Consider the following 25,833-nt stretch of genomic DNA (forward strand, 5'->3'; position numbering starts at 1 on the left):
TTGAAAAACAGGGATGAGAATGCTTAGAATTAGCTCAACCACTGGTTCTTCAAAAAAATAATTTAATTTGGCTACGTCCCAATTTCTTTGCTCTGGTGTTAATAGTTGCGAAACTACCAAGGCCAAATCTGAGTTAGCACCCTCTTTAGAAGAAGGGATAAAGCTTGGAAGGTTGGGAATCCAAGGATCAGACCAAATTCGAATTGAAGCGTCATTCCCAACTTGAAAGCAAGCTGCCTTAGCTACAAGGTGTCTGATGCCCATTAAACTTTTCCAAAAATGAGAAGCTTTACCCGTAAAAGGAGAGGGAAAGCCAATTATTTCGAACCTTGTATTTTGCTTTCAGCACCTGAACACAGAGGCAATCCTTTCCTGAAACAATCCACCAGCCAAATTTGGAGAGGAGAGCTTGGTTGAAGTCCCAGAAGTTTCTGAAACCCAAGCCTCCCTCCTTTTGGGGCCAACACAAAGACGACCATGACATCGGAGTCCAGTACGGACCTGATTTTGCTTTTAGATTCCACCAAAATCTACAAAGTGAAGCATCAAGTTGGTCACACAAGCCTTTAGGGTCGATACCATTAGGATTCTAATGCTTTTTATTTTTTTGATCTAGTGATGCTATCTTTGTCTTTTTCCACCAGGGTTGACCTATTGTGACTGATATATAATAATAATGAAAAGAGAAATGCTATTGAAAACAGTTTTTACATACGTTTTTCCAACTTATTAAGACGCTAAGAAGTTGTCTTTATTTTCACTTAAGTTTATGTACTATTGACAACTTGTCAACTCATTAGTAAAGAAAAAAATTGTCTGTATACCATTAGATTTAAAAATAGCGTCCGAGGTTGCGAAATAGATTGTCCAACATTGCTCTTCCTTCAATGCCACAGGTCATGACCGAGGTAAGAGATCAGTGGAACTGGTTAAGCTGCATCACATTGTATTTCAACTTTGGTGCCAAATCCACCGTAACTCGTTATTTATTTATAATGGAACCTCACTCTTTCGAGGGCTTTTAAAGCTGAGATAACACAGCTAAGAACATTTTCAGTAACGCTAAGATAGTCTGACAAGATTCTATCTAATATTTAAAAAAATATATATATAAATATTACATCACATTAAACACAAATTTGCTTACAAACACAACAAATAATAGCCTATGACACGCATTTTTAGTTGCTAATTACAATTTAAAAAAACCCCACTACAAGACCTGAAAACCCAAGAAGAATATGAAAAAATAAAAAATAAAAAAGGGCCTCTGCCGGTTTGGCAGAAGTCACAGGACACCAATGCCCATATAATTGCACATTATCACATCAACAGTGATATGGCTTCTTGACAAATTCCCCTCTTGTTGATATAACTTGAGAGGAAAAAAATGAATTGACCCAGACATCACACCAAGACGGATTGCCTGGGTTGAAGTATGTACTATACACATGAATGGTGACAAGCAATGAAACCTATATGCACAAGTTTTAGCACATCAATTTATGTGCACATCCCGTAGGTAGCCATGAGAACAAGATCTGAGCATCCAAAACCATGATCATGAACATCACTCGGCACGTGGAAGTAAAAACCCAAACCCCGAGTTTTCACGAATTAAGGAAGGAGGATCAATGTCAGCTACATCTATTTGTTGCATTGACTTGGAGATGTCATCCACGGAGAACGGGATGCTGCATTGATATGTATGAAATGTATAAATAACCATATGATAAACTGAGTCTATGAATGGAGACTGAAAACCAGGTGAAAATAAGGAGGATAATGTAAAAACAGTACCTTGAGTCATCATCTAATAGGAACGAACTACTAACAGCATTGCTAGAGTCCTCAGTCATCATAACTCTCATATTTGAAATAACCTGTAACATTAGAGAAAAAAGTCAGCATGACATGCATGTATCTGGAGAAACAAAACTTTTCAGTAAAATCAAAAGCAACAACATAGTTTAAGAAATTTACATCTGAAGCCACACTGTGTGTGCCATATTTGTCGTCCCAGTACATTGTACTGATCCTGTATAACTGCTGTATGCTGAGCACCTAAGAAGAAGCACGCAATAAATTGAGAAAATAACCCCCCCAAAAAAAAAAATGTAAACCAAAGTACAATTTTGAGTAGTTTAAAAGAGGCGGCACTAACAGGACAGAGTTCCTTTGTTATTTCATTCAAAGTCTTTTTTGGTTTTTGATGTATGACCTGAATTATTAAGAAATTGAAAGAAAAGAAAGTTAGTAAGCTGATATGAAATAATGAAAACTATGAGTTATTTGATATAAAGGCTTATACAACTGAATCTTACTAGGAATCCAACAGCCTGCCTAATATGCTTTAGTTCGTCCCAAGCTGAGCCTGCATACTGTACACAAGAGCAGTCTGGGTAAAACATACAAAATTGTTCAGGGAATAAAGGTCACAGAGTTTTTCAAAGTACTCACTTCCTCAGTAGCCCCATCGCACCACTGTTCCAATTCAGCCAGACCCGCTTTTACATATTCCCCGTTACTGAATGAACAACACTCACGCCGCAAAAGAAGACTGAAGGAGCAAGTAAATTTATAGGAGTCAATTGTCAGCTTGAGACTACAATATATAATAAATGAAGGTTAAATGCAATGAGAGAGAGAGAGAGAGAGTGGATGCATCTACCTGTTGAATAGCTGAACATTGATGAATGAGAATATCTGAGTGAACACTTTACGGACTAAGAATGGGGGCACCTGTGAAGCCAGACCACATTAGAGATGATACTGTTCCAACTAGAACACAATTGCATACATTCCATGTGAAACTGCAGAACTCACATAGTTCGCTTTCATTGTCATCAAAGAACTGTTTAAGCTTTTAACAATACTTTGCCAATGAGCAATTAAAGCTTGCTGAGCAACAGCGTTAGCTTGGGAACGTCCTTTCACTAAACTTGCTCGTGAGTTCCTGGGTGCCTGCATAATTTTGAGAAAACAAATGAAAACCAAGAGACTTTGCTTCTTGTCCAAATTGCTACTCCCTCCCTCAAGAAATAGGAGAACCGCATGTCAAAGTGCATGATTGCACCCAACCAATTTTTTAAGTGTTTGCATATATAATGCTGTCTATGGGGTTATGCCTGTTAGTGTTGTAAGCAATCTTATGGCTTAGCTGGAACCAGAAGAAAAGACTGAATCTTTTTGTTTTGACCAACAGTCTGACACTTTAAGGATGTCATGAATTGCCTTTTCATCTAATAAAGACAACAGAAGTAAGGCGTTCTCCCACAGGATTAAAAGAAAAAAAAAATGGTCCAAAGGGATTCAAAGGAAAGGTTCTAATAATCACCATACCAAACCATCATTAGACTGCTTCAATCACAATCTTTTTTAAGATCTTCCATTACAGTCTCTTTTACTACTGTCTAGTGAAAGAAATATCAATTGCAACATATACAACAAAATAACTTTAAGAGCTACCTGGATACATAGTCCAAGTAATGGAGAGATCTCTTTCTTTAGATTGTCTCGTATCATTCCATATATCTTTTCAAGGAAGGCAGTAAGCTGCTGCTTAAACAATAATGCTGGATACTTGGCCTCAACTTGCCGCAAGTCATCAAGTCTACCAAGACCTCGACCATTAAGAAAAGATGAGAGTCCCGCACTTTGAGGAGATGACCGTAACCCCTAGAATTCACATGAAGGAAAAAGAATAAGAAACAACAATAATAAATAAAACCCCGGAATAATTACATATACAAGTTCACATGATTGCTTCATACTTGAGACACCCTTCCAAAAAGAGAAGCTGTTGCTGTTCTCCGTCGTTGTGGAGTCAAGCTAGCTGCTCCAGTTGCTTTGAGTGTGTGTTGTAGCAGAAACAATAAAGTTGATGCATTAGATAACCAATAAGCCAACACATCATTATTATCTGGGACCTTCAATAAGAGAAACTCAACAGAATTAGTAATGTGAGATGTTAATTAAAAAAAAAAACTCCAAATGCAAATGCATAGAAGAGTTGAAACTTGAATGTAACTCAGTAAATGGACAGATACGTATCTTTCAAATCCACAAAACTGCGACTTACTTCTAAGGCTGAAGCTATTGTTTGAATAATCCGGTCAAAAACAGTAGTTCTTTCAACTTCAAATGACCTCCAGTGAAGAAGGCATTTGTATATGACACAAGCAGCAACTGGTTTTCCCCCAGAAAATCCCAAATTTTGAGATATGCATTTAACCAGAATGTCCTGGTTCTCCTGCAGATTGCAAGAAAAAAAGTAGAAAATGAAAAACTAAACAAGATTTTAAATATGCATTGAGGTGCAGATTGCTTCACATATGTCTATGGCCACTTACCTGCTGCTTATCATTAAGAGATTTCTGGGGCTTTTCCTCTGATTCAGGCTCACGTGCATTTGATATTGCATGAGTCATATCCTGAAACAAGTATCAGACCATTAGAATTACCTGCTCTTCCATCTCCAAGAATTTTTTAATGTATTAATTATCAAAAGGAATGATGTCCTCTTACTGATGCAACCTTGGCTCCCCCATTTAGAACATTCCCATTCTCTGGTGTTCTCTGTAAATTCAAGAAATAACACCACATACTTTTATGGATTTGTATATTATAATGCAAGGAATATAATAAATAACAACAATTCCGCTCATACCTGAATAATCATAGTCTTTGATCTTGCAGACAAAGTTTTCCCAGTTGGTGACAAGGTTAGTGCTTGCTGACGAAGTACTTGGTTCTCCGACTCTGAATTGGAGAGTTTCTCTTCAAACCTGAATCATAATAAATATATCACTTTCAAAAGCATTTTAAGATTTTATCCAAAAAGAATTCCATGCAAGCAAGAGAGAGAGAGAGAGAGAGAGATTAAAGGCATGCCTACATGAACACATACAGACACATATATGAAGACTAGAGACATAAAAGAATGGGAAGTCCAACTAAATGACAATTGATAGCCAGGTTGGAGTTGAGTCCTAACAAAATAAGTCAAACTGAAACAATTTTTAAACCAGGCATAGGGCAATAAGCAATGAACAAACTCTGATGGATATGCTTCACTGTCATGACAACTAGGGTGAAGCTCTCTTTCTCTCTCCTTTTGATGTGGTTAACAAGTAGTTTTACTCAAGAGGAAAAGATACAACATAGTAAAGCAAAATACAAATAACTTCACCAAGACAGAGAAAAGAAGGGGTAGGTTGAGTCAATCAGGTCTGGAGCTCATTGTTTGTAATCTCTAAAACAACAATATTTAACATCCAGACAGTTCCTTTATCATGAGTTACAAACCTCTGCACAGATTCCTGAAGCTGATCCACTCTTTGCTCTGCATCTTCAAGTTTTTTAGTCAGCTCTACATTTCTCGCCTCAGCATCTGTAGAAGCTCTCCTGGCCTCCTCTGCTGCCTGTCTTTCTGATAGTAGCAGAGCCTGGAGAACAAGAAAGGTTCCTTAAGTCAGTAATTCCCACAAGTTCCCCCAGCTGATGTAGCTTTATTGTTAGCTTTAACCTAGTCTAATGCTGCTTCTAGTCGTATTGTTAGTATTTTTGTTAGCTCTGTTGTAAGAACTGAGGTTTAAGTAATGCATTTCCTCTTTTGCTGCCGGGGAGGGGGGAATCCCTCAAGTTTCATCTCTAAGTCACTCATTTATAGAATTAAAATTTGACAACGATTGATAATATGATATTCAAGTAATGGTGAAATGATGATCATCTTGTTCGTTTGGTTCTAAGGGTTAAATTTAAAACAACTCTAAGCCAATGGTTGTAAACTGAACCAAGGTACAGCAGCAATAAACCGCAAGTAGATTGCAGCTATTGTTCTTATTATCTTTAAAGCTTCAAATGATCCCAAACAAAAAGGTAAATGGACAGCTTGATTAACTCAAATAAAGTCAAATAACAGATGAAATTCACATTTATGTACCAAGCTCAAGTTTCAAGCATGCACCAGTTGGACCTTGTAGTCAGTGTCTCCAGCATAGAGACATGTCCATGAAGATACATTAAAATCAAGCAGTTTTAGTTTAAGAAAGCATTGTTTCAATTTTTTTTTTTTTTTTAAAATATATATACCAAATATTTAAAGAATTCATAGGAGAAACCACTGCATACCTTTAAACTCTCCACCTCAGAAGTTAAAGAATCAATCTTTTCCATGTCTTGGATTAAAACAGGAGTCTCCTTAATGACTGGAGGTGCTTCTTCAATAGCTTTATGAGCTGCTTCTCGTTCTTGGATAGCCCTGACGTTTGCTTCTTCTACTTGTATTTGCATTGCATGTAAAGCATCCTGTAACTTTGCAATTTCCTGGCCTTTTTCTTCTTCCAAATCAGTCTGTGATTCAATTCAACATAAAATTAAATTATAATGCAAGTCGATTGTGGTGCACATACTCTCATTGATCCAGATAAATACCATACTTGGTATTGATATACAATATAAACAAAAATATAGTTACCCTTAATCGCTTCTCAAGCTGCAAACGCCATGTAAGTTCTTCCACGCGCTTTTCTAGTTTGTCTTTTGCTTCTTTTAGGGCCCCAGTTTCTCTTGCAGCCTGAATGGATTTACACCAATGGTTACCACCTGAATGTATTCCTCATACACAATGCATGATGCAGTACATCTTACTAGACAAAAAGAAACACATTAAGGAATTCAATACCATTTTGAGCATTCTGAGCTCTTTCCGAGCAATCCTTCGCCTCCAACTACACTGAGTAACTAGTGCAGCCTTCTGGAGACTCTTATGATATGAATATGCTATGTGGCAACGCAAACGAGCCTGCAATCCGCCAACAAAAGAACAACCGCTCAATATTAAATTCTTTAACAAGTTTCAGTTGGTAATAAATGCTATGTAGATCTTGATTTTGCAGCATGCATATGACACTTGCAAGATCTCCTTTTCTGCATTCCAAGATAATGTATTTTTTGAGATGTATGGTAATAGGACCTGGACAATAATTGCTGCCTTAGTTTGCTTTCTGAATCTGAATTCATTGCGAGCAGTCATTGCCCTTAACCCTGTCTGCAATGTGATTGCAGACAATCGTACTGTTGAGTAGGATTTCAGGACAATGTATCGTCGGAAATTCTTCTGTATCATCAAAGCTGCTGCTTCTTGGCGTAATTGCTCATATAGTTTGCGAGCCAATATACCTATTCATAATTGCACACATTGAAATTGATTATAATCTGAATCATGAATGATAGGCTAAAAGTAGTTAATAGATTTTTTTTTTTTTGATAAGAAGTTAATAGAATATTAATTTGTGAAGTGCAGCAAGATGTATATATGTATATATTTTTTGCTACAAAGGGAAAATAACCCGACATGATTCTCTCTGGAATAACTGGAAAAAATTATTACGTTACCATGAACTATATAGGCATTATACACTATAAGTGATTTTTACTGTGCATTCCCATATTCTTTTTTTTCCCTTCCCCCACGCATTGCCTCCCATCTTACTTATTGACCCCACCCACCCACACCAACACACACATGCACATAGGACTGAAAAGCAGACAAGCTAATCTCCTTTGATAAGAAAAAGTGGTCAGATGCAGCTTGAGTTCGAAAGACCTAGGCAACAAGAGGTTTTTGTAAAGTCAAAAGTGGTTTAAAAGTCTGGTGGTTAGGCATCTGGCCTCAGAAGAAAGGGCAAGATATATGATTTTCCAGTCGCATATAAATTGGAAAAAAAAAAATGTTAAAAGTCCAATTTTTCACTGTAAATTATGACCAGATTTTGAGAATCAGCATTGTTTCAAAGACAACTTGACGATACCTCGCAAACACGACTGCAATTGAATCACAGCTTTACGTAATGCAACAAACTCCTTGCGTGCAAGATATGTACGACTTTGCCTTTGAATGATTCTAGCCGCATTTCCAAGCACCTCTGCTCTTCTTGCATCCAACTCAGCCATCTGACCAGCCCTGAGGAAGACTTTTGTCTTGCCTATCTGCCGAGCCATGTTGAACAAAGTATGACATTAAAAACTCACCAATGGGAAAATGCATCATCACATGTAATAATGATTTATTGACATAGAACTAAGCAAGACAAAATGTAACAAGCAGTTAGAAACTTCAATTTGTGCTTCAGATTAAATGGGTATTTAGAAATCCAGGTTAGATTCCCCAGACAAGGCTGACAACTATTGTAGGGGCAAGGTTCGTCGACACATTCCTACCAGCATAAGGTTAATGAAAAGCTTCAGTCTTGGTCAACTTGTGTTGAAACATGCCCACCTGGAGAATTTCAAATACCTCTGGAACTTTCTATAGAATTCTTATCATAAACACACACACATTTTAAACCTTTAAGGTACAACCAGGAAAGCACATATGACCAATTGCTGTAAGGTATTCTCCCCCTGCTACTCAGTTTATTTCTGATTGCCACAGGTTGTTTGACAGTGCATGTGAGAAAGGAACAGGCTATCAGATATTAGTGACAGAATATTGGAGTGCATTCAAATACACAGATGGGTATTTACTCCATCTGCCCCAGGTTTGATCTTATATTCTCACCCCAAGTTGCCCCAATGCAGGTTTTGAACATGTGGGCTAAGAAGTACCCCCATGGCAGACAGGGTCTGGTAGGGCCTCCTTGTCTCAACCTAACCCCATAGCCACTACATAGCATCATCAAAATGAGTTCCAAGGAGATATGTGAATTACCTGATAACCTTTCAATCCTTTTTTATCCAGAATCATTTGGCAAGCAACCTGCTCATCATAGCTGTTCACAAAGAAATAATAAGAGTTATTTCTAAAACAAGAGTGGACTATACCGAGAATAAAAGGGTTAAAAGAAGAAAGAATGAAAAGCAGGGATGGAGCCAGACAGAAACACAAGATGCCATTAGAAACAAAAAATATACACTTACTTCCCTTCCAAAACTTCAGGAGCAAGAACACCAAAGCGGTGAAGAAACTCATAAAATGTTCGTCGAGTAGGATATCCAGCACAGCTGATTCTGATTGCCTCAAGAACACCCTACAACAAATAATAATGACACATGAATTTTACTAAGAAGACAGGATTATAAAACAAAAATGTTAAGCTTTGCAGGTTTCACAAATAAATGAAGTACAAAAACAAAGCAAAAGGTATAGTTGGATTATACTTACACCACAGCGCAATTGTTGGATTACATTGAGGTTCTCAAAAATAGCAGGCTTAAGGACATTGTTTGGCTTCACACATCTGATATAATGAGGTTCTGTTGTACTCAAGGTCTCCATTAAAGATTGAAGTTGTAACTGCATTTTTGAGAGCACATCTCACTTATTTGTAAGAAAACAAAATATTGTATCAGGCAGTGGCGGAGCCACACACAAAGGTGGGGGGGCCAAGGCCCCCCCAAAATTTTAAAAAATTAATTTATAGTATGTATATTATTTACATTTTAAAAAATGTAGCATGTAAAAATTGAAGTTGGCTCCCCCAAATTTTGAGTTATTTCAATGGTGCTCTTAAAAGAAAAAGGACTTATATTAAAATCATATAATTTAAGAGGTTTAACAAATTAAACTATGTAGAACATGATAAATTTTTGTACATGTCTAATAGAAGAAATACATGACTTTTATATACTCATTAAAATTTAGAAAATGATAAATTCTCTTAGTAAATTAATTTATATACATGTGTGTGTAGAGGTTTGTCTTAACTAATATATTAGCATTACAACTTGGCCCCCCGAAACTAAAATTTCTGGCTCCGTCCCTGGTATCAGGCATATACACAGCTTTATGTATAGAGTCCCTCAAGACCCCTAGATCTACCATGTTTGGAAAGGCTGTGTACCGTCCATCTAGAAGTATTGTTGCATTTTGAAAACTGACTCTATGTGACAATGTTCATCAAGTCAAATTGTAGCATGTCAGGCAGAGTAAAAATTTACTCCTATAACATGACTAACTCTATAAGGAAAAAGAAACACAGTTTTGGATCAGATTTACGGCCTTGTTCGTATTGATTTCCATTAAAAAAAAGGTGAGTAAAAAGAGAAGTGGATGCTACTGAGATAACACGAGACCGCAATCCACCTACAGACATGTAAATGCTTTTGCTGTAATGTTGAACTGAAATTGAAAGCTGTAAACATTAATTTTGTATGGAGAGAGAGATAGAGAAAAGCAGTATCATTGCCATTTAATATTAAGCACTTCAAGGACATGATACCAAAAAAAATTATTTTGAAACAGCCTAGCTGCAAGCCTCAAATGTCATGTGCCAAAAAAAGTGAGGAAGAACATAAAAGCCTGCAATTAGGATATATGTTAGTGAAATTTATTAGATTTTTGGATATCTTTTACCCAAAAACTTTTTTTTCCTTGGATAAATTTTTACATAGGATTTCCTATACCCATTATGTTATTAAGGTCACTATTGTAACTATCTGGGCAAGGTTATATTAGTATTTCTTTCTGTAGTAGCAGCTCACTAATTGGTCTTGATTATGTATAGGCTTTATTTTATGGGTATGTGTGTAGTGTCATATTTTGTTCATGGCCAGTACCAAGATCAGAAATAGGAGGATTGTGGTATTGTGATGGCCAATGTAAAATTTAATCACTCTATTATGTATAGATCCACTACAAATATAAGTCGAGGGATCCCCTACTAGCAATGCGCTGCATTGGACCCCAAAAGTGGGCAAGGGTTAGCTAGGGCACTCCTTGTAAGCAACACACTACATTGGAGCTCGGGTGTAATGAAAAATGGGCAAGAGTTCCTGCATTTTGATGGACAAGTGCAGGTAAAAAAGTTAGTTCAAGAGGATAGGATTGGCTTATGCACTTGGAATATAAGGTCTTTAATCGGGAAACTATTGGAAATAGTAGATACAATGATTAGAAAGAGAAAAGGAAAAATATGACTTCAATGGACTAAGTAGGTAGGTGAGAAATTGAATATACATGATATAAATTATGGTATATAGGAAGAGATAAAGTAGAAATGGAGTAGGGATAATTATAGACAAAACTCCTAAATAAAGTTGTTGAGGTTGGAAGGATAGGGGATAGAATTATGTTAATAAAACTTGTCTTGGGAGAAGAGACAATTAACATAATTAGTCTATGTTGTACGGACACGAACACGGGGATACGGCAATTTTTGAAAAATAAGGACATGACACGGCGGGGACACGGCGGTTAAATAATTAATTATATTAGACATAAAATACGTTTATGTCTAGAATTTAAATTATGTAAGAACTACAAATAAGTAAACTAACACCCAAAGTAGTACAATAATACACAATAATTAACTTTAATAAATAAATAAAACTATAACAGGACACACAAATACAAAAATCACTAAATTCATAATAAATATTATAATTTATAAGGCAAAACAAAAGGCTGAGTAAAGAAATACATTAACTGTGAGAGTGGAATTAAAAAAAAGAAAAAAGAAGACAAAACGTTAAAACTTATAATCGACCCGATCTAGCTCCGGCGAGGGACAGAGGGCAGCGGCAAAGGTCAGAGGGAGGGTGGGTTGAGAACTTGAGAGGTGGGTTCCTCAAAATCAATGTTATGAATACCGTTTCGGACCTTGTTTCGGTTTGTCTATTGGAACGGAATGTTTTGGTACCGACTTATTTCGGCATATCGTTACATACTGTTTCGGGCTTACCACTATTTTATATACATATATATATATATATATATTTTTATATTATTGATAAAAAAAATCCATATAATAAATATTGAAGGTTTTAAAGTTATAAGTATATAATTTTTTTTTCACCAATCACAATCTATCACATTACAATTGTAACAAAAAGTTGTAAAAAATTTTATAGTCCTATGCTTTTTCTAATTTTAGTGACTATGGAATCAAAAGGTTGAAAGTTTCTTTTTTATTATGAGTCACGTGAGGTTCACAAAAACAAAAAAAAGGAAAAAAAAAATGTTAATTAAATTCAAACAGACAAAACAAAAGAGCCTGGAAGGAATGAGTATTACGTGGGGCTCACAAACACCACAAAACATAGAAAATATCTAAAGCCTATAGACTCTAAAGTCTAAACTCTAAACACAAGTGGAGGACAGCCAAGACACACAAATAAAGAAGAAGAGGTAGTCAGGTAGCAGACCGAAACCAAAAGAAGAAGAAGAAGAGACCGAAATTAAGAAGAAGAAGAGGAGGAAGAAAAGCACGAAACCCAGAAGGAGGTAGGATTTTGATTTTGATTTTTTTTTTTTTTTCAGTCAAAATCTTGTATCGGACGAAATTTTCATTTCAGCCGAAATTTGCCGGAATAGCCGGAATGACCCGAAATATGCCAAAATTTTCTTTTTTTTCTTCACTGCTGGCATGTCCGACGCGTCGGAGCCGCGTCGGCGCTTGTCGGAGAAATGAAAAAAAAAAAGAAAAAGAGGACACTCACTGGACACCGGAATCCGGCGAGTCGTACCTGTTCCGGTGTCCGACACCGACATGACGCCAAAAATGGCGTATCCGTGCAACCTAGTAATTAGTGCGTATGCTCTTGAAATAGCATTGGAAAAACCCATTAAGCAAAAAATTTGGGTGGACAAAGGATGAATTAATTCAAGGGTTACCATACCAGGAAAAGATTTTTATTTGGGGAGAGGTCATGTTGGAAAAGATAGTGGCATCTTTGAAAGAATTCATTTCATGGAGGCCAAGGATATGGAATAAGCAATGAACAAGGAGATATTGTTCTAGAATTTGCAACAACTTATGATTTGATATTAACGAAAACTTGATTCAAGAAGAGGGAATCATACTTATTCCTTCACAAGCAGACAAACATCAATCAAATATATTTAATTCTTACTCAAAAATTGGATAGTAGATGTTGTAAAGATTGTAAGGTGATACCAAAAGAGAGTGTAACCACTCTACATTGGGTGGTGGTACTAGACATTTGTATCAGAAGATGGTAAAGAAGAGTAATGAGGCAAAGAAACCCAGGGATTAGGTCATGAGATTTGAAGGGGGAGAAACAAGATATGTTCAAAAATAAAATGATCAAAGAGGGCAAGTGGAATTTGGAAAAAGATGTATAAGACATGGAATGATACGGCTAATTTTTATAAAAAGAGTGGCTAAAGACGTACTTGGAGAATCTAAGGGATGGGGTAACCGACGAAGGAGACTTGGTGGTGGAATAAGGAGGTCCAAGCAGCAATTAGATTAAAGAGAGAGAGTTATATAAGCCTACCTATGTGTAGAGACAATGTTGCTTATGAAAATTATAAGGTGTCCAAGAGGGAAGTAAAAAAAAGTTGTCTGAGATCCTAATATAAGGTTTATGATAAAATATATAAAAAGTTTGGAGATGAAGGAGGGAGAAAAGAATATTTATAAACTTGGCAAGACAAGGAAAATGAAAACAATTGACTTGAATAAATGGTGTCCAAAGCATTAAAAATGAAGATCAAAAAGCGTTAGAAAAAGAAGAGCATACTAAAGAAAGATGAATAAATCATCTATTTATTTACTTTTTGGGTGGTGGATAAGTGAGACAGAAAAGTTATTTTGAAATTTTTTTAATGCAAGTGATATGAAAGATTGGAGTGGATTAAGTCACCCTATAGAGAATAGAAACCATAAGTTGGTTTGAAGATTTAAGATAACTGAGGTAAAGGACGCATTGAGGAAAGAAATGGGAAGAGCCATGGGACCAGTTTAAATCTCCATTGAAGTCTAAAAGAACTTGGGCAATATGGGTGTATGCTGGTTGACAAACATTTTCAATAAGATCTTTAGCGTTAACAAAATGCCTAATGAGTGGAAGAGTAATACTTTAATATCTATTTACAAGGACGATGTCGATATTCTAAACTATACAAATTACCATGGAATTAAACTTATAAGTCACACCATGAAACTTTGGGAGAGAGTAATTGAATATAGGTTAAGACACAAAACAAAAATATGCGAGAATCTATTTAGTTTTATGTCAGGAAAACCTACCATGGACGCTATTTTATTACTTAAAAGTTTAATGAAAAAATATATAGGGGCATGTAAATATCTTCACTTGGTTTTTTTTTACCTAGAGAAATCATGTGATAGGGTCTCTAGAGAGGTTAAGTGGTGGAATTTGAAAAATAAAAGAGTTCCTTTAAAGTATATTAAGTTGATTAAGGATATATATGATGGAGCTATAACTATTGTGAGAACATGCAAATGCATCAAAAATGAGTTTCCTATCACTATAGGTTTACATCAAGGATCAACATTAAATCCATATCTCTTTGCACAAGTGGCGGATGAACTCATGAAATCAATTTAAGAGAAAATCTCTTAGTATATGATTTTTGCAGATGGTATAGTCATGGTTTTAGAAACCGAACCAAGAACCAAACCGTTTTTAAAAAAATTCCCGATTCAACCCGGTTTTTCCAGTTGTTGACCGGTTTTGGGCCTTTTTTCGAACCGGACTGGCCTCTGGTTCCCGATTCAATAGGTCAAACTGGCCGGTCCGGTCCAGTTTTTAAAACATAGGGTTTAATTTAAGTGGATGAAACTAGAGCTGGATTTAACTATGTTTTAAAAACAGGACCAGCCAGTCCGATCGGTTGAATCAAGAACCGAAGGCCAGTCTGGTCCTGGAAAAGGCCCAAAACTGGTGAAAACCGGTCAACAACCGGAAAAAACCGGTCAAAAACCGGGTTGAACCGGGAATTTTGAAAAAAAAAAAAAAAAAGGTTCGGCTCTTAGTTCGGTTTTTAAAACCATGGGATTTAACTCCAAGTTATAAATTTGGTGAGACGCTCTAGAATCTAAAGACTTTCACTTAAGTATGACCAAAATAGAGTGCATGGAATGTAAATTTAGCAAAAGTAGAAATTGACATGAAGGGGTTGTAAGATTGAATGGTCAAAGGATGGATTTGAATATCTTGGATCAATAATTCATAAAAATGGAAATATTGAAGAGAATGTGAATCATAGTATAAGAGCAACATGGATGAAATGAAGAAGCATATCAAGATTATTGTGAGAGCGTAAAAAATTTTATAAGACCAGATATGCTCTATGGTATTGAATGTTGGGCTGTTAATAAGCAACATATTCATAAAATGAGAGTAGCTTAATGAGAATGTTAAGAAAAATAAGTGAAAATTCACAGAAAGATAGAATTCAAAATGAGAAAATTTGCCTAACGATACGGGTGACACCTATTAATTAAAAGATGAGAGAAAGTCACTTGAGATGATTTAGTCATATTCAGAGGAGTGCGATTAATGCGCCGATAAAAAAAGAGAGAGTTGATTCAAGTTAAAGGAGTAGAAAAAGACCTAAAATTAAATTAATAATATAAGTAAATCAGGACATGTCAATTAAGGAAGTATCAAAGAGTACAACTTCTAATGGAATAGACTGAGGGTAAAGAATATGTGTGGCCGACCTAGATTGATCAGTTGAGAATCATAGCTAACCCCAAAAAATTTGGGATTGAGGCTTGGTTGTTGTTTTATTTCATGGTATTTATTAGATCATATTTATATGCATCTTTTGGATCTCTTCTTAATCCAAGTCATACATGGCTCACAAGCGTGCTAGAAAACACATGCAGCCCATATACGTAATGTATTGCCATATTTTGGGGTCAGTAAAGAAAACATTTAAGATCCAATTCTATTGCAGAACTCTTGTGAACCATCTCTTGGGTATGATGCCTAAGAACCATGGGTTATGCTTAGGGATCCCAGCATGATGTTATATAGATTATGTATTCTTCTTTCTGATTCTCTGTAATTAATACCTGCTGTATTCAGCTTCCCACAACAGTAATCCCATCAACAAAACCATTGTCCAAACATTCAAACACTAAAAAAAGGCATACAGAATTTAGTGACTAAATTGAAATTCTCAGTTTTCAGAAATTTTGGCTTTCAAAATTGATCAGATCTTGATCAAACCACCTGTTCCATGTCAGTTTAGTTGTATACTAACCACATTGATTATAGCTCTCTAAGATGCATTCTGAGACCAGAGTATCCCATTTCAATATATTGCCTATGTCATGTCATTAAGACCCTAGGTGGCCATACTCGGTGTAAGTAATCAAAAAAAAAAAATTTATTGCAAATGGCCCCCTTTCCAAAACACAAATACATATAACATCATATACTATAGAATATTAGTTGCGTCCTAGAAAATGTGGTTGCGCTAAGTTGCTCAATAAAAGAATTATACATCGTACAACATGCTTTTGCCATGTGACGCATTATAAGTACACTTAAATTATTAACATAGTTTGCTCTAAAGGTAACACTATTATCAAAGTTTCAAGTAATTTAAAATAGTACTCCAGTTAGAATTCTATTACCGAAAGTTTCTAGAAATCTTTTTTTGATAAGTAATAAAATTCATTATTGAAAAAAATAAAAATAAAAATAAAGAGAGCAAAGATGTGCAACCCTAGTATGAGCAACCCTAGTACAAGCATACAAAGGAAAACCCCAAGCAAGAAAAAGAAAAAAAATTAAAAATTTCCTTTGTTTTTGATGACGTGGAACCTCATCCACCCCCAGGCCCAAGGAGTATATCATGGATACACAACCCCACCCGTAAATTATTTTAATCATGTACCTTAATTTTTTATTTTATTAGCAAAAGTTGGGTCATACATGTGCTTGCATTATGTGGCTTAACCTAAGTGTTACATGTCGTATTATGTGCTTTTGTAATGTGGAGCACCATAAATATATTAATATTAGGTGTAAATGCACTTTTAGTCCCTACATTTTGATTTTTTTTTTTTTCATTTTAGTCCCTACATTTTAATTTTACCACTTTTAGTCCTTAAATCAATTAACACGTTCCATTTTGGTCATTTCCATTAGCCCACTAACAGAAATTGCTTAGGTGGCAAACTGTGTGCATTGCTGGTACATTAAATGCTGTCGTGGCCAATTAAAAAATAATAAAAAAATTTAATTAGCATTTAAAAAAATGCCATGTCAGCTTCTAAATATAAAAAAATTTATTAATCAATTTTAATGAAATTAAAAAAGAAAAAACAAAATTAAAAACAATAAAATACATCAATTCAGATCTAATTTATTTTGAACAAAAACACATAAGAACACAATCACAGATTTAAACATCAACGCAAGAACATAAAGCACAAACCCAGAACCAAATACAAAAAACACAAACTCAAATTTAAACATTAACACAACATCACAAACACAAAAAATACAATAACAAATATAAACCATTTACTCTCAAACTTCCTCTACTTACTCTCAACAGTCAATGTTGCCATCAAATCAACACAATTACACAGCCCACCCAAACCCAAACTACACCTTCGCCATTTCCTTCCTCAAATCCCAAGCTCACTCCCTCAACCTCCAGACACAAACTCTCCATTTCACTCCAAAGAAAAACAAACCCATTCTCATCCTCTCCTGGCTTGGCTCCAAGTTCCAACCCTTCCCTCCCTTCTCTCATCTTCAACTCCCACGTCATCTTCGTCCTTGCCAAGCCATCCAAATGGTCCACCTTCCTTTCTCTACCATCTGATCTTTTAATGGTCGCATCTACGCCAGTGGAGCTCAAGAAGACAAGTCCATCACCACCCAATCCCTCTCTCTTATTTGATTCAAATTCGAATCATACCAGTACCAGATCCAAATCTCATGCCTCAGAAACCCACCTTGACAACGACTTCGACTTCATGGTCGTCATCGTCGGCACTAAATAAAAAAAATTAAAAACAAAGCTCTCTCTCTCAGATCAAAATCTCAATCTCTATCTCTATCTCTCTTTCGGCTTTCTCTTTGGATTTGGGTTTAGAGAAAGAAATGGTGGGTGTTGGGTTTGACTGGGTTTGCTGGGATCTATGCTTTCTCTTCAGCTTTGATCGGTGATCGTTGGTGGGTTTGACTAGGTTTGATTGGATCTGGGTTTAGAGAAAGAGATGTTGGTGGGTGATGGGTTCAACTGGGTTCGTTGGTTGGGGTGTGGGGTTTGCTGGAGATTTGGTTTTGGCGTTTGCTGGGAATTTCACATTTTGAAATTTCTTTTGGGTGCTTTGCCGGGTTTTTATTCTTTGAATGGTTTGGTTTGGGTGTGGTTTCATGTGGGTTTTCCTGTGTTTGCTCTTGTTCATGCTCTTTGATTTGGTGATGTTCATTTTTTTTTTTTCCCCTGTAGGTTTGATGTTCATGTTCTTTTATTCTGGGTTTGCTCATTGATTCTGGGTTTGATGTTGTTGTTGGGTTTATTTTTGGGTTTGATGTTTTTGTTTTTAATTTAATTAAAATTAATAAATTAAATTTTTTTTTAATTTAGATGCTGATGTGGCATTTTTTAATGCCAAAATAGATTTTTTAATTATTATTTTAATGTGCCGTCAGCCACGTCAGCTTTTTCTGTTAGTTGGGTGACGGTAAGGACTTAAAATGTCACGCGTTAATTGGTTTAGGGACTAAAAGTGGTAAAATTAAAATGTAGGGACTAAAATAGAAAAAAGCCAAAATGTAAGGACTAAAAATGCATTTACGTCTTAAAATTATTAACATAGTTTGCTCGAAGTAAAATTTTATTAACAAAGTTCCAACTACTTTCAAATTATTAACAAAGTTCCAACTACTTTCAAATGGTACACGGATTCAAACTTAATTACTGACAGTAAGTTTCATTGTTTAAATTTTAATTTTAATTATCTCTCATAATTTTTGGTTTTGACAAATACTCAGTCTTACACTGTTTTTGCCATGTAATTTAAAATAAATTTTTTTCTTTGATTTTTATTGTCTATTCTATTTCTCAATTTCAATTATATCATTCAAACAGTTTATTCAATTTACATAATATTGCCAATTAAACCGCGCATTGTATTATTCTTAAAAAAAAAATAAAAAAATAAAATAAAATAACGTGCATTGAATGGGCTTATTGCTAGTATTATTAAATTCTATATACTTCCAGAGGCAGAGGTTCTAATCTGTGAAATAATCATTTGGACAGGGATTGAATATGACTTTCTATTTAGTTTGGCATTGTTCTAATGTCTGTATAGAGCCCGAGTTGCTAGCCCATTTCTTCTGCACTCAAATTATCTTTACCTTTGGGCTAGCTGGATTACTTGTCAAATAGCATAGACTTCCATTTCAGGGTCATTAGTCATTTTTCTTCTTTGGCAGAATAAGTTAACCAACACTTAACATGTTCTCTTGATCTAGTTGCTCAGAAAGGAATAGAATAATGATACCTTAAAGCGAGAACCAATGGAAGAAAATTTGGAAGACTTTGATGATTCTTCTGGAAGTGGAGGAAATAGACCTGCCACAAAGGAGCACTTTGATGCCGTCAACAGATCCTGATGTTCTGCCACCACATAGTCTTTGTTTTTATCAAGAAACAGATCAGCCAGATAAGTTACCTGGAAAATTTGAAATATTTCAGTGAACTTTATATTGCAGTACAGAGAATAGAACATTTATAACAGAGAAAATATGTTTACCTCCCCTGCATAGTGAGATATAGTAAAACTAGTGCGAGAAAGCTTAGGTTTGATAAAGCGCTTGTTGTTTTTGAATGTCTGGTACAACTTCTGAGCAAATGTTTCATGCGTGGATTTAGGAAACATGCTGTGTGAAGCAATCAAAGAAACGTTGAGAACAAAAAGAATGAATTTGAATTATGCAAACGTTACTAGAAGTGTGTTCAGATTTCACCTAATTCTTAAGAAGTGATAGTTAAGTAAATAAAATTGTATTGAAAATAAAGAAAATCAATGCGCCCCCGTCCCTCCACACCCCCCCCCCCCCAAAAATATACACAGGCAGTATACTACAAAACATCAACAAAATTCTTTAATTGGAGAGTTTCGTCATAAAATCATGAAAAGCTAGGAATATCAGGCCCACTGAACTTAAAAGCAATGATGGCTAAAGTAAATTGAAATAATTAGCTGCTTACCAGGCTTCATCCAGAAGTGCAATAATTCCTCCAGGTTTCTGCAAAAGATTGAAGAACCTAGTTGTAATGCAATGTTTCAAAAGAACTAGATAAATGTGAAATATGGTTGTAAAGAAACATAGTGCAATTGATAGCAAGTATGAGAAACAAACAAATTGTGTCAAGCAAATGATATTCTTCATATGAGTATAAATGACACAAACTAACACAATGCAGCTAGAAGACGATAATATACCTTCTCAATCAGATCCAAAACATCTTGGTTATCAACAAACTCTATGTAACTCCAATTGATTTCTTCTTTTGTATATTCTTCTTGTTCCATTTTGAAGACATGCTGCAAATATGCAATTACCACAATCATTATTAAGCAAGAATTGAAATCGAATCCAAAATAAGAATCATGAACAATGCCAAGAATTATCAAACCTGATTGAAATGTTGTTGCAGTTTCTCATTTGTAAAGTTGATACAGAACTGCTCAAAACTATTCGATAGAGTAATTTGTCAGATGTGAAGATATATCCATTGCAAGAAATATTTAAATTTAGTGGCTTACCTATTATGCTTAAAACTCTCAAACCCATATATATCAAGAACACCAATTAAGGATTTTGAGTTTGGATCTTGCCCAATTGAATTGTTAATTGTGTCCACAATCCTGTAGATGATGATGAAAAACTTGTTAGAACTCAAATTGTGGGCAAACAGGAGTCAAAACACTTCTTTTTTTTTCCTTTTTAACATGTGAATTTCATGTACTCCTGTTGACAACTATATCATGTTATGCAGGGGCACGTGCACACACATGCGTGTGCACACACCCGCACACACACAGAGGCAATGCTAGGGAAATCCCATTACCAATCAAACAAACGAGAATAGATGGTTTTAGCTAAGGCATCCCTGCTACCCAATGCAGCAACAGGATCAAGAGTTCTTGTTATAACCTCTTCTGGTGTCACCATTACACGCTTAATCAGTGCATCTTCCAAGCTCTTGGCATCACACCTACCATACAACATAAGTCAATAAAGGTGTAGGACTCCCAAAAAACAATCACTAATATAAATCACAAATGAAGAAATAGATTAAACAGGGCATACTCAAGCAGTTCAGCTGTCATATTAAGATGGAATCTAGACTTTTCATCTTTAATGACAGAAGAATCAATCTCCTGTCCCTTTGCAAATTCAATATTTCCAAGATGCAGAATTGCAGCAACAACTCTAAAAATTGCCACCTGAATAGAAAAAATTATTACAAATCAAATGAATGCAATAGCAAGCACAAAATACTTCTTAGAACTACTGGGAAGACTGACCTGCTCTTCCTCACTGATTCCAACTATATCCATAGCCCTTCTGGTTTCTAGATATTCATGGCCATCATCCACTCCATCCAGTGCATAACAGTTGGATTGATTCAAGTAATGGAATGATTTAGGGTCTCCCAACTTATACTTCTCTCTGTCCTATAAATTAAGGCAATGACATTAGCTTATAAATACAGGCATGGGCTAACATATGCTCAAGACTTGATTTGAGAACATGAGCACATTCCCAAAACAAAACATGAGTACCTCCAGTGGTGCTGCACAGAGAAGGTAAAAGCAGTGGTAGTTTCTTTCAGGATCTGAAATTTGGCAAACACGAGATCTTTCGAGCAAATAAGTTCGTACAGCTGCCCCAGATATCCTCCCACTCTTGTCAAATTGGATCTCAACAAATTTACCAAAACGACTGCATTGTGATACCAGGGTGAACACAAGGAATATAAGCTCCTCCGGACAAGTTAAACTCAAACAACCGACATTCATGAACAATAGTGTACTATAACTCAATTAGGACAATGTTTCAAAATAATAAGCAGTGCAGAATATCACCAGAACTCAAACAGACCAGCCAGTGAGAACAATTGAATCATGAACTGACCCTCAATCCATTTGATTCAACCACAAATGTTTTCACCAAGCACTGTTTCAGGGAAAAAGAGGTTGGTTGGGGGGTGGGCGGAAGACAGATGTATATAGAATTTTTTTATCTAAGCCTTACTCTGATCTCACATACTAATGTAATGAAGTGCACCTCTGACTTTGCATTGACTTTTAATATATTTTATTTTATTATAATTGTATTTTTAGTTATCCAACTTTCGACAGCATTTGCACGGAAGTAAAGTGGTGAGCAAGGAACGTGTATTAAAGCAATGATTATCTTGACAAGTCTTACACAGCAATTACCCACCTTGAGTTGTTGTTCCTAACCGTTTTGGCATTACCAAATGCTTCAAGAACTGGATTGGACTGCAAAAGATAAACAATCAAAAACACCAAGTGAGGAAATATTTCCATCCTTTACAAATTAATGGAAATTTATCAAAGCTTTCAGTTTTAGGAACTAAAATTGTAACCAAAAAATAAATAAAAAATTGTATTCTTACTTCTAGAACTTGTTGTTCAACCGTCCGCCCTTCTACTCCAGATCGACCCCCAAGGTGAGCAAGATACCGCATAAGCATCTTTGTTGTCTCAGTCTTACCAGCACCACTCTCTCCACTAACTAAAATTGAGTTGCTCTTTCCCTCGTTGATCATTGCCCTGTTAAATGTAAGTATAAAAGGCAATAGCAGCAAGAAAAAAGGTCATATATAAGAAACTATGTGAAGTACCTGTATGCAACATCTGCAACTGCAAAAACATGAGGGCTTAGCTCTCCAAATGCAGCTCCTTTATATTGTTCCATCATGTGAGTATCATACAAATGTGGTAATCTTTGAAATGGGTTTACAGCAATCAGGATATTTCCGGTGTATGTCTGGGAAAGATAGTTTAAAAAATAGTATAAATAGACTATCTGCAACTTTCTTCTTTCATTTGACTCAAAATCTACTTTAGTATTGTTAAATTACCATTTGTCCCAAAAGCTTAAGCTCTCAGGAAATTGTGAATTTAACCACTTAATCATAATTCTAACTCTCCTCCTCACTTGTAGGCCTAAACTTCCCCTTAATAAGTGGGGGCTCAACAAGTGGGAATTTAACATTTTAAATGGGAGGTAGAGTGAAGACAGGGATCGAACTCAAGATCTCCTACTCTTATACCATGTTAAATTACTGATTGTCCCAAAAGTTTAAGCTTTTGGGATATGGTAAATTTAATCATTTAACCACGTACTTCTAACACTTCCCCTTCACGTTGGAATTTCAACGGGAGGTAGAGTGGAGGAAACAAGGATCGAACTCAGAATTATATGCTCTGATATTATGTTAAATTACTGTTTGTCCGAAAAGCCTAAGCTCTCAAGAAATGGTGAGTTTAATCACCTAACCATAATTCTAACAAGTACATTAGCATACCAATTGGGGGGGGGGGGGGGATCTTAAATATCTTACATATATTTCATTAAGTTCATATCTGGTTGCCAAGTTATGCAGTACTCCGGGTTCATGCAAATAGGAAAGCTTTGTCATGTCATCTACACCTCCAGGAGGAGCCTCGGTATCCTTTGGAAACACTTTTGAAATATTTGCGACAACCTGCAATCATCTTTTCCAGTTAGTGAAAATTACAAAACACTATATAATATTTTGTTTTATGCAATATCAAATTATATGAAGACAAACATCATATCAGATTGCAACTTAAGTTATAGACGAACCACAAGATTAAAAATTAACGGGTACCATTTGCCTTAGAAACCAGTAAATTTGACGCTAACCATGCAATATTCAACTTATGGAACAGATGCCTTGCACAAACTTGTACCCCAAAGTTAAGTAACACAGATTTATGAAACAGATAAGCTTGTCTGACTCACTTTTTTCCCATTTGTAGTCTGTGCATGAACTTCTTCACCATTGATTCGGAGGACTTCTCCATCAATCCATGCCAGTGATGGATCTTCAACCCATACATGAGAACCTACAATGATGTTATCTGGTCCAGCCTACAAAAACAGCACGGCATACATGTAAGGAACATCAATCCAACAGGAAGAATAGTTGAAAGAAAATTTTTAAATAAATAAATAAAATAAAATTGTTATGCAATGTACATGCATAAAGAAAGAGTCGACACAAGCAACATGAACTGGAGTTCTAAATTATCAACCAATCCTTGACATATCATTCTTTGCAAAAGAGCAAAAATTAATCCCCTAAAATGTTTGAATTGAAATCTAAATGTATCCATAGCGGAAACTGGTTAATATGGCTAATATAAACTTATAAAGTACTTTAAAAAAGTACTTAATAATTGATGAACAATATCACAAATCTATGAACATGCATAGAAGGATCACATGAAGAACTTATTAATGACAAAAGAATTTCCCCAGCAAATATCAATATTTAGGTCAGGCTCTACATCAATAAGAAAGATGGTCTGGGAGTCCATGAATACTTGACCTTGTTTGTCAATAAACAACTCTCTAATTGCTACAATGTTCCATCAGGCTTGCAACACATTAAGGAAGTGAGACAACCAAAATAAATTGACAGTATTACACTCGCAATCTAAAAGACCCAGATTACATGGAAAGGCAAGCCACTAGCAACACCGCTCACAATCGCCACACTCACTAATGTAGCAACCTTATCACAGTAACCGCGGTGGCATCCCCTATTTCATTTTCCACCGCTGACACAGTACCATGAAGCCAAACTCACATTCACATTATCACCAACTACCCGCCACTCCCCAAGGGTTCCATGTCTTAAGTCGCAATTATTTGTTAAGTGGCAATCCTACTATTCAGCAAAAAAAAAGTGGCAATCCTACTATCAATTATCAAAAATTGCTACAAAAGGAAACAACTTGAACTCAAAATCCTTACACTATCACACAACCATCACCACCCCATATTTTCTTTAAGCAAATTATCTCCAGTCCTAAAACTGTTTTCTCCCTGATTTTTAGTTCAACAAATCTCGTGTGCCAATGGCAAAGCTGAACTCACAAGCATTCACTACAAATTCAATACCTTGAACTTGTGCCAATCACTAGACACTATAACAATCACCAAATTATACTCCAACCAACCATTTATAAACTCCTTTGGTGATTCAATCACTTCGTTTTCTATAATTAGAGTGTGTTTTCTTCAATTCTTTGATGGGGTTTTTTTCTACTGTAATTGCTATGTACTCAAATTTGACTAAGTATGTATAAAACCTATAATTAGACAATGCAGGTGATGAAACAGGAATGACTTTTCAACATAGTTTTAGTCATACATTGCCCTTTTTTTATTTTTCATTTTTTAAAAAACCATTAAAAGAAATCCTAAACTATATACTTACTAGAATTATCAAAGTTCTAAATCACAACAAAATTAACAAAAAAAAAAATAATAATAATAATAACATCAATAACTTCAACTACAAGCTTAAGTTCCGATTCAACTCAGCCAATCAACGAGTCATAGAAACAAAACCAATCAGCAAAAACGAAACAAAAATCATATATATATATATATATATATATTTTGTTTAGTTACCATGGATATCGATTTGTAAGAAAGCGATCTTCCTTTCTAACTCATCCGAGGCAGGACCGAGTCGAACACAGAACTGAACTCAGTGAGTCAGATCGGACTTGTAACTTTCAAAAACTACAACGTAAGCTGAAGAAGAAGAAGAAAACGATAATCAGAAGAATACAAAGTTCAAGAGAAAATTTTTGTTTTTGATTTTCTTAGCCCTGTTCTCAAAAGCTTTTTATGTTTTCTCTCTCTTCAAGAAATGAAGGTTTGGATGCTTATATATGTGAAAAGCAAGTCTGAGCTTCTCTGTCTCTGTCCTTCTTTCCTTCTTTCTCTCTCTCTCTCTCTCTAAAGTTGTTGCTAGCTATTGTGTCTTTCTCTCTC

The 25,833-nt window shown here is 35.5% G+C and overlaps 1 protein-coding gene across 2 annotated transcripts; it reads right to left on the reverse strand.

Annotated features, from left to right (window-relative positions):
• Positions 1-1,127: 1,127 nt before the first annotated feature.
• LOC115976066 (myosin-17-like) lies at positions 1,128-25,833 on the reverse strand. Of its 2 annotated transcripts, XM_031097159.1 has the most exons (39): positions 25,465-25,833; positions 23,785-23,913; positions 23,360-23,503; positions 22,637-22,782; positions 22,409-22,565; positions 22,213-22,271; positions 21,549-21,708; positions 21,291-21,440; positions 21,073-21,209; positions 20,831-20,977; positions 20,526-20,627; positions 20,396-20,453; positions 20,202-20,303; positions 19,967-20,004; positions 19,509-19,635; positions 19,257-19,427; positions 9,167-9,298; positions 8,923-9,032; positions 8,714-8,774; positions 7,815-7,992; positions 6,977-7,182; positions 6,686-6,805; positions 6,479-6,577; positions 6,133-6,354; positions 5,308-5,447; positions 4,670-4,787; positions 4,528-4,578; positions 4,353-4,433; positions 4,082-4,252; positions 3,774-3,929; positions 3,469-3,678; positions 2,827-2,964; positions 2,672-2,742; positions 2,461-2,560; positions 2,325-2,381; positions 2,165-2,221; positions 1,984-2,064; positions 1,801-1,883; positions 1,128-1,694 (listed from the first exon to the last, which is right to left on the reverse strand). In XM_031097159.1, exons 1-39 carry the CDS (start codon positions 25,465-25,467, stop codon positions 1,571-1,573), a joined length of 4,596 nt encoding a protein of 1,531 aa, XP_030953019.1. In that variant the 5' UTR covers positions 25,468-25,833; the 3' UTR covers positions 1,128-1,570. The 2 variants fall into 2 exon arrangements, with proteins under 2 accessions (XP_030953019.1, XP_030953020.1); XM_031097160.1 differs by lacking the exons at positions 23,785-23,913; positions 25,465-25,833 and having other exon boundaries at positions 21,291-21,435; positions 23,360-23,455.

Source organism: Quercus lobata, chromosome 2 (genome assembly GCF_001633185.2).
Source record: "Quercus lobata isolate SW786 chromosome 2, ValleyOak3.0 Primary Assembly, whole genome shotgun sequence".
NCBI classification, from domain to species: domain Eukaryota; kingdom Viridiplantae; phylum Streptophyta; class Magnoliopsida; order Fagales; family Fagaceae; genus Quercus; species Quercus lobata.